The sequence below is a fragment of the Centruroides vittatus genome, unplaced genomic scaffold, assembly GCF_030686945.1.
Source record: "Centruroides vittatus isolate TY-2023 unplaced genomic scaffold, ASM3068694v2 contig_350, whole genome shotgun sequence".
In the NCBI taxonomy this organism is placed as follows: domain Eukaryota; kingdom Metazoa; phylum Arthropoda; class Arachnida; order Scorpiones; family Buthidae; genus Centruroides; species Centruroides vittatus.
Window position 1 is genome coordinate 1,038,600 of NW_027122173.1, and position 9,137 is coordinate 1,047,736.

The following is a 9,137-nucleotide window of genomic DNA, read 5'->3' on the forward strand; positions in this document are numbered from 1 at the left end:
TTAATCCATTATTTAATATCTTTAGATGTTAAAAACTAAACTATGAGCTAAGAAATTAATATAGGACTATTAATTTCGTAATTCTTAATTTTATATTAAATTGATTTTATAGCGAATCTATATTCGAAAGACCTTACATATTTCTGAGTAAGGTCTTTTTAAGTATATACAAACAAACCGATATAAAAGAAATTTATTTATTATTTCATATAAAAATGATAATCATATTTTTTACATGAAATAAATCTTCCATTAGTACTTCGACAGCTTCAAATTTACTTTGTTTTAAAGCAGAGGCGGGATGAAAGAATAATTTTATAGATAAAATAAGTCATAAGAAATAATCAGATCCTTTAAAATAATTCCAAATGACAATATTCTAAGTGTAATAATAAAATATTCTCTGTTACATAACGAAATATTGATATAATAAAATATTATATCAATATTTCGTTATGTGACAGATTTATTGAATGAATTTCGTTCAATAAATTTCAATAAATCGTTACATAACAGATTTCGTTATGTAACAGTTTCTTTTTTAATACTAAGTAAGTTTCAGTAAGTTTCTTTTTTAATACTTTCAAGTTTTATTGAATTATTTTAATTCAATAAAACTTGAAAGTATTAAAAAAGAAACTTACTTCATGGACGATGCCTCCAAGAGCACTTTCTATGGAAAAACTGGCATCTACTTAGGTGTTAGATACGTAAAGAAAACACGGAAAAGTTCACGTGGTCAGTCGTTGGCAAGGCGTGAACTCGTGAGTACCACTGTTTAGTAGTTTTTATCCATTCGGCCAGAACCGCAGAGAGCTCGGAGGTAGAGAGAGCTTCTCTTGCCATTTTTATTTTGTTCAAACCAAACGATCGTGTAAAATGTTTCTTTATTAATGAAAGCAATCTTATAGAATTTTTTGTTAGTAAAAATAACAAAAATCTATAAGACTCCTAAGACTTTTTGGCCCTGGAAATCCCTAGCTTTCCCTCTCGACGTTAACTTCCGAGGAATGTTTCACGGGCTGTCAGACTTGGAAACGTCGGGTCGGTCCCATCTCTCACCACCTGGACGACCCCGTTGTGGACCTAGCCAAAGCCACGATGGCAATAGAAAAACATTCAGCAACGAGTTGTGTAACTTTCCTAACAAAATAGTTTAAATTGTGTGTGGCGCCGCACAATGTAAGATTTTGTGAATCTAGCAGGACGAAACCATAAAAATGACACACAACGTATTTATGTATGGCCTTTTAGAGACTAATTCGATACATCAAACAAGCCCTTCACAAAAAAAACGGCAACGTGATACGACTCGCTTGTATTGTTAATCGCTGTTCAGACACGAGTTTTAAGTTGTTAGTTGAAAAAAGTGTTCGAATGGTGACAGTGACTTTCTAATGTTCGGTTGTGAAATTAAATGTTTTGTTGGTATCGCCTTGAAACCTTTACGTCAGGGTATGTAGTTTACATTTAATTTTTGAAATGGTTTCTCGAACTTTTAGATACAAGTATCTAACAAAATACACCTCTCTATATCAGCTTTTTATTCGTTTTAAGGCAACGCGACACATGGGCGATTTGCCGAGGGGAATGATTCCCGGAAGGTTTTTTATAGGAAACTTGCACGTATTTAGGTGTTACGAATGTGAAGAAAACCCGATATACTCCACATAGCTAGTCCGTTGGCGACGGGCGCACCAACGACCTACTACCAGTGTTCATTGGTTTTATCCACTCGGCCACTGGTAGGCCTCTATATTGGCAGGTAAATCGGAAATTAATTACAATTCACGATTGTAACAGTCTGCCAAAAATTTTGTACAACTTCAAGATATTGTGTTTTTTATAATCTTAAAGATGTATAGATCTCACACAATGAAAGTTTGAATGCAGTAAAATGCATTTTTACAAAATAATGCATTATTATTATTATCATCAACTCGTCTCGATTATATATATAGATTATAACAAAGTTACGGCTAATAGATATATTATATCTAAATTAGTAGATGTTATTGAAGCAAGAATCGGCATTTAGAGGGCATAGGGAATCAATTGAATCTAATATAACAGAGGTAATTATATTGAACTTGCTTATTTATTAAGTGCGTTAGATAATCTATTAATTAAAAATAAATTTAGAGAAGTCTACGGTTTTTACTGGCTTATCGAACAAACGAATACGAATGGACCTTAGACCATCACCGACTGATTGCCCCTGGAAATCGGCTTCTTACAGAAACACAGCTTCCCTATCATCAAATGTCACGGCACGCCACTGATTTACAATTATTTTTAACTCGTCTCTACCCTAAAAATTAAACTTCTTGCCATTTTATAATAATTATTATTTATTGTGACATCGTCATAATGTCGGGCTGCAACTTTTAATCATATTTTTAATTTATATTATTTAAAATATATTCTCTCCACCTCAAATTAGTAGTGTCTTGTTCCTGTACATCATACTGTTCTTTTAACAATAAAGTCGTGCCGGTCATCTATGAACATTCAGAGGAAAAGTTTTGAATTGAAATAACGTGACTCCGGTTTGCATCGGAAATTCGTGTACAGTTAATCGGAGTCTCCTGTCCCGAAGAATTCCATATCTGGTCTCGGATTTTATCTATATAACTCCGTTCTCCCGATAAGGAAGACAGAAACGGACGGACGACAGTGGGAATTTATAGGTCTACAATATTTTAAAATTGCAGCCCAATAACGAGTACAATCTTCATTAAGTCTGTCTCCACTCGAGATACAACAGATGACTTCCTCTATCTCCCCACCCGCTCGACCTTTAATCACCAACATTTAATAGCAACAAACCTCCTAATAGACAAACTTCTCTGCAAAATTTAAGAAATTTTCGACAAAGAGCACAGGAGTTATTAAGTTTCAAAGTGGACAAAAACGAGCCTCTCCACACACAATAACATCCACGCATACACTTTTTTCACTTTTGAAACGTGTAAGGGCCGCACTCATTGGTATAGCCCTAGAACAAGAAGATGAAAGAAGAAGTAAAAGTTTAGGGAAGAGTTTCAGATGAAGGTGAAAAGAAAGTGATATAGGAAAGTAAAAAGGGAAGGTAGGTTCGTGGGATCCAACGGGCGCCCGCATTGCATTTATTAAAAGACAAAACATTTACAAATACAAAAGAATACAAAATAAATACATCGATTACTAAGCTACAGTGGATGAGGTAAGATACAATGCGTGAATATATACAGTACAAAATTAATTTAGACATAGCAATAATACAATGAATTACAAAACATGAATAAAACAAAATGGTGAGATTACAGTCAAAAATTTTTAGGATTACAAAAATAAAATTTTTAAGAATACAAAATTAAAATATAGGAATACAGACCCAAATAATTATTATTGATAATATGATACAATGCATCAGAGAATAAATGATACAGTACATTACAAGAGAAAGGGACATACAATCGGAAAACCTTTGTAGATAACGACGGCTGTAGGCTGAGCCCGACACAACACTGGAGAACCCTAGCCCAACACCTTGATGGTTAAGGCGAAGTTACAGAAGGCTTTGTATAACTTTTTATTTTTTACAAAGGTCTTTAGGTGGCACGGCCAAAGTTCGTTGGCTTCGCGTACAGAGTCAATTAACTTTTTTCTTTGTGGAGCGAAGTTCGGGCAGCGAAAAATCACATGTTCGGGGTCCTCAGCTTCGTTTGGGTTGCATGTACATTTCCCGTCCGATTTTTGAAGAAACCGGTTGAGATAGCTTCTAAAGTTTCCATGCCCGGTCAGAAGTTGGGTCGTCTGGAATGTTGGAGTCAAGAAGCTGTTAGCACTGCGAAGCTGTACGTCGGGAAAGAAGTGGTAGGTGAGTCTACCCGTGGTACTTTTATCCCACCTCTCCTGCCAAAATCTCCAGGTGTATGACCTAATTTCCTTTTTGAGCCAGGTGAGCGGGGTGTTCTCGAAAGAGCAGTTTGAGGCTCTAGCACAAGCAGTCTGGGCTAGCTGGTCGGCCTTCTCGTTCCCCATTATGTTTGAGTGGCCTTTCACCCAAATAAATCTGAAGAAAATGTTGTCTTTATGGGTCATGATAAGACTTGTGCTGTCGAGTATGATTCTGAGCTTGATGTCTAAATTTTTTAGTTGAAGTAGGGCCACCCTACTGTCACTATAAATGTTTACCTTGGTGATGCTGTGAACTTCTTTATTGTCAACCACCCATTTGATGGCTCTAAAGATGGCGTAGGATTCAGCTTGGTTGACAGTACAGTGGTTAGCCAACCTGTATTGGGCCTGGTAAATTGTTCTATCGTGGTTGTAAACTACCAGAGCGCAGCCCACCCCCTGTTCAGACTTGGAGCCATCAGTAAAAATAGTAAGGCCCGTATTAGCACCAGTCCCATCCAAGGAGAACAGTTCGTCTATGGAGAAGCTTGGGTGAAAGACATAGTGCTGAGGGTTGTGGTCGAGATTATGGTCTGTTAAGTTGTTCGAAATTTGGCTGGCAGGACTTTGAACCTCCAGCTGCTTGATGATGTCAGTAAACTTTTGGTTGGAAATTTTCCGGTGAGATAGTTTAATTTGGTAATATTGCCACACATTTTCTTTAACAATGAGATCTATTGGTATCAGGTTTGCTATAGTAAGGATGGCATCTGTGGAAACAGTCTTGTATGCTCTGCAGATGTTTATTGCTGAAAGTCTTTGGGCTGAGAGGAGTTTCCTCTTAATGTGCACTTTGGTTATCGCCGTACCCCAGATCTCTGATCCATATGTCAGGATCGGGCTTATAACAGCAGTATATAGGAGCCGGCGAGTCTTGCTATTGTATCCCCAGTTGTTTTTGGCTATAGAGGTGAGAGCGTGCAGAGTTTTGACGGCTTTTCCGTAGGCATAGAAGACGTGACTTTTCCAGGTTAGCCTATTATCTAAAATCACCCCGAGATATTTAATTTCACTGTGGTTTTTAATCCTTTTTCCATCCAGCCTAACGGTTGGCCCTTTTTGTAGAGGAGTAGTTTTTGGGAATACTATACACATACATTTTTCGTGGTTGATGTTTAATTTCATTCTTTTACTCCAACGGGAGATATTTAGGAGGATGTCATTCATTCTTTTTTGGAGCACCTCTTGGTTTTTGTGAGTAATGGCGACGATAGTATCGTCTGCGTACCCCTGTATTAAACAATTATAATCGTCCGGAATAGAAGCGTTGATTTCTAAAAGGCTGTTGTAAATCACATTCCAGAGGAAGGGCCCTGCCCTCGAGCCCTGTGGGCAACCTCTGTTTATGGCTCTATTTAGGTAGGTATTATTGTTGCTTTTGACTGTGATTGTCCTGCTGCTTAAGTAGCTTTTAAGCAGATTGAACAGATTTGAGGGACAACCTGTGTCGTTAATGGCCGTGAGGATGGCGGGCCACCATGCGTGGTCAAAGGCTCCCCTGAAGTCGATGGTGACCACCATGGTGTGTTCTCCCCTACTTTTTGCCTCGCGGATGTGCGTCACTATTTTGTCGAGTGCCGTAATAGTGCTTCTACCCTTCCGGAAACCGTATTGGTTATTGTTGATCCTCTGATTGGCCTCGCAGTGAAATTGGAGTCTGTTCGCCATCAGGCCGTCCAAAATTTTCCCAATCACGGGGAGAAGCGAGATGGGTCTGTAGTCCGTAGGGTTGTTAGGGATGCGGCACTTAGGGATGAGTTTTATAGAGGCTACTTTCCACATGCTGGGAAAGAACCCCAGGTGGAGGCACCTATTCATGATGATGTGGAAAGTGGTAGGAATTGCTTCGTAGGCGAGCTTGGCCATTTTCGGGGTGATGCAATCTGGTCCGGGGGCTTTTCTGAGTTTCAGGCTGGTGAATTCTTTATGGATCTCCTGAGTGGTGAAGGGGACGTCCTCTGTTGTGTTTTGGCTGTTAGTGCAGTTCTGCCTGATGGCAGAATGTGTGTGGTCGTCCGTGTTAGGGTCGTCCATTGGAAAAAGTACGCTGATAATCCTGTTATAGGTATCATGGATCGAAGTATCAATGTTGACGTTGTTTTGGTTATTATTAGGGATACGGGTGTTCTTTATTTTACCCCTGGCTATATAATACGGGGTGGTCCATGGCTTATTACCGATTTCCGTACAAAATTTTCGCCAGGACTCAGTGCGGGCTTTGTTGATTTGACTTTTATAGTCCCTGAAGAGGACCAAGTAGCTCTGACGCAGATTTTCCCTTCTCCCTGGGTCCTGCGCGTTCCGGAACTTTCTCCTAGCTTTCCTGAGTGTTTTCCTTTGACGGGAGATTTCCCTCGTCCACCAGGGAGCCGACTGCCTCTCAGCCCTGACCGTAGTTGCCGATTGATAGGCTGCATGGATGATATTATGTAGTTTGTTTATTGTCTGGTCTAGATCGGTGGTATTATTCATTTCCATGAGGGGCCCGCTGTTCCAATGAGCCTTTATATAGTTTTGGTAGAGAGTCCAGTTTGTTTTATGTCTGATATGAATATCTTTGTTCGCACTGTGATTGTTTAATACAATCTTAATGTAGCTGTGGTCACTTGCGGAATGTTCGTCAAGTGTGCTACAAAAGACGTTGTTCTTTAAGAGGGTCTTGTTCGCAATGGTTATGTCTATCCAGCTTTCACCGGTAGAAGAAGAGTAGGTAGGAAGGGTGCTGGAATTTAACGATTGAAGGCTTAAGCTGTTAAGGAGTTCAACCACCTTGTAGCCCCTTGGGTCTTGTGTGGGGCTATGCCACAGTTGCGATTTTGCGTTGAAGTCCCCGGCGATGATGATCGGATAACTGTTTAGCAGGTTTATGGTGTGATGGAGGTCTTCTAGGGGGGAGGAAATGTCCTCTGAAGGAGAACAATAAAAAGAAATAATGATAATCGTTGTGTCTTGATGCTTGATAAGAATGGTCGTATAATAGCTATTTGAGTGCTGTCCTAACATCTGTGCGTCCAACTTTTTGTTAATAATGACGAACCCAGTATGTGGAATTTCCAGTGGGTCAGTATAATAAAGTGTGTTAAGATTACCAAAGAGGGCAATTTTTCTGTTGAAACAATATGGCTCCTGGATTATAAGAATGTCTGCCTGGTGGTTGTTGGCGACTTGCATGGCTTCTGTTGTGGCTGCTTTTGCACGCTGAAGATTGATTTGTATCAGTGTCAATTTATCAGTAGGAGGACTAGAACCCATAATTCGTTTGCTTTATGGTTTGTTCCTTTACTTTCATAGTGTTGGGACACTGCTGGTCGAATGCATTATGATTAGTTGGATGCTTGCTGTCAGGAGGAAGATCTTTATTATAACTTTTGCAATTTATACAGCAGGCTGGTTGTTCTCTTCTAGTGCAATCAGTAAATTTGTGACCTTTTGAACAATGGCTACAGCTCTGTCTAGAGGTGCAGTTATTTGCAATATGATTGTAGCCGCAACATTTATAGCACCTGGTAATGTGCACATAGTCGTCAATTTGTATGTTTGCCCAAGAGATGCTAATGTATTTTTCTTTTATTAATTGGTTTCTGATCAGCGGGGAGGTAGACAGCACTATGTGCCGACAGTTTTCGCGTAGGTTACCTCTTGTAATCACTGTGCTAAGTCTGGTCTGAGCCATGAATTCCTCTTCACTTATGCCCTTTAATTGCTCATTTTGAGCGTATATTGTGGTAATCACATTGTCATCCTTTACTGATTTCGGCACATTTTTGAGTATTATTCTTGGCCTCCGGCCTTCCGAAATTTTTGTTTTGATTTCCTCCTTTAGTTCGGAAAGCTCAGTTACAGCTTTTTCCAGTGTTATAGCATCTTTACTGTTAGCGGTGCGAAAGCAGATGCCGTCGCCTTTAACCTGTTTAACTGAAGTCACTTTAATTTTTAACTGGTCGGGTTTTATATTATTTGTAATCTTCTTGTAGATTTTCTCCATGTTTATTGTTTTCTTCTCAGGACCTTCGGCTTCCTTCGGGTAAACTATTAAAGCGTAACTACTCGAGCTCCCTTCGTGCTTTATTTTGTTGTTGAGCGATCTATTTATCGCTTTGGTAGTGGAGCTTTGTATTATATTCGATTTAACTATGTCCGAGTAGGTGGGTGGCTTTAATATTTCAGGTTCGTTGTAGGAAAGAGTAGTGGCCGGGGCCGCCTGTGACTCCCGGAGTTGCGTTAGCATGCCGTACATTTGATTTATTGCAGCAAACATACGGGCTGCTCTTTCTTTTATTTCTTTTTTGTCTCTGACAGTGGTTCCAGATCTGTAATGGGCCGGGAGGAGATCCAAAATTCTCCTTAGATGACGGCCCGCTGATTGGAGCAAAGCTCCTTCCGCCGTTGCAGTCGAGGGTCCGTCCGTACAGCTCGCCGCAGGAGTGCTAGGGGTGCTAGAGGTAGGAGAACTTGGTGCAGTTGCTTGTGGGACCTCTTCATCCAGTGGCCCGATGACCACGCGTAAATTAGGTTGTGTGGCGTTGTCCATAGTGCTTATTAACAAGGACACAAGGTAATTGACAAAGGTTGAGTCTCTTAAAATGATAGTAGCGAGAGTTGATCTTCACAGAAGCCGTTCGGCTCTAAGCCGCCGTACGGCTAAAGACGTATAAAAGTACGCTGGGTGAAGAAAAAGTCTTGATAGTGCACAGAGCGCTTGTACTACAGAGTGCCAAAGACCGTACAAATGATATAAAGTCGCGAGACAGCTATAATCCGGGACGAACTCCGATGCGCTGAACGGCTACAATGGCGCCGATCGGTTACCGAACCGGCCGAAAAACCGCTCGCCCGAAACGAAGATAAAAACCGTAGACAGAAAGGGGGGAGCTATAATAATGCTGCCCCGAAAACCAGGTGCCAACAGCGCGAATAATGAGAGCACCATAAGAACGACGCCGAACGGCGAACCCCGCGCCAGCCGGCTAAAGCGACTGTTAGACAAAGGAGAGCCGAACGTTGGGCCAGGACAATGACTTAATACCTCTTTGTTACGAGCGAAAAAGAAAATCGCCCGTAAAAATAAAACTAAGAGAGACAACAGGAGAAAAATCCGGACACAGGAATACAATACCACGCTCTACGTGGAGCCCAAAGATAAACCGTCGCGGTGGCCCGATAGGCCCGCAAAACGGCCCGATGTGCGAAAAGTT

General features: G+C 40.5%; 1 protein-coding gene across 1 annotated transcript; it reads right to left on the reverse strand.

Moving 5' to 3' along the window:
• Positions 1-7,183: 7,183 nt before the first annotated feature.
• Positions 7,184-8,473, reverse strand: LOC136974572 (uncharacterized). Its single transcript, XM_067269486.1, has one exon. It carries the CDS (start codon positions 8,471-8,473, stop codon positions 7,184-7,186), a length of 1,290 nt encoding a protein of 429 aa, XP_067125587.1.
• Between the last annotated feature and the right edge of the window lie 664 nt (positions 8,474-9,137).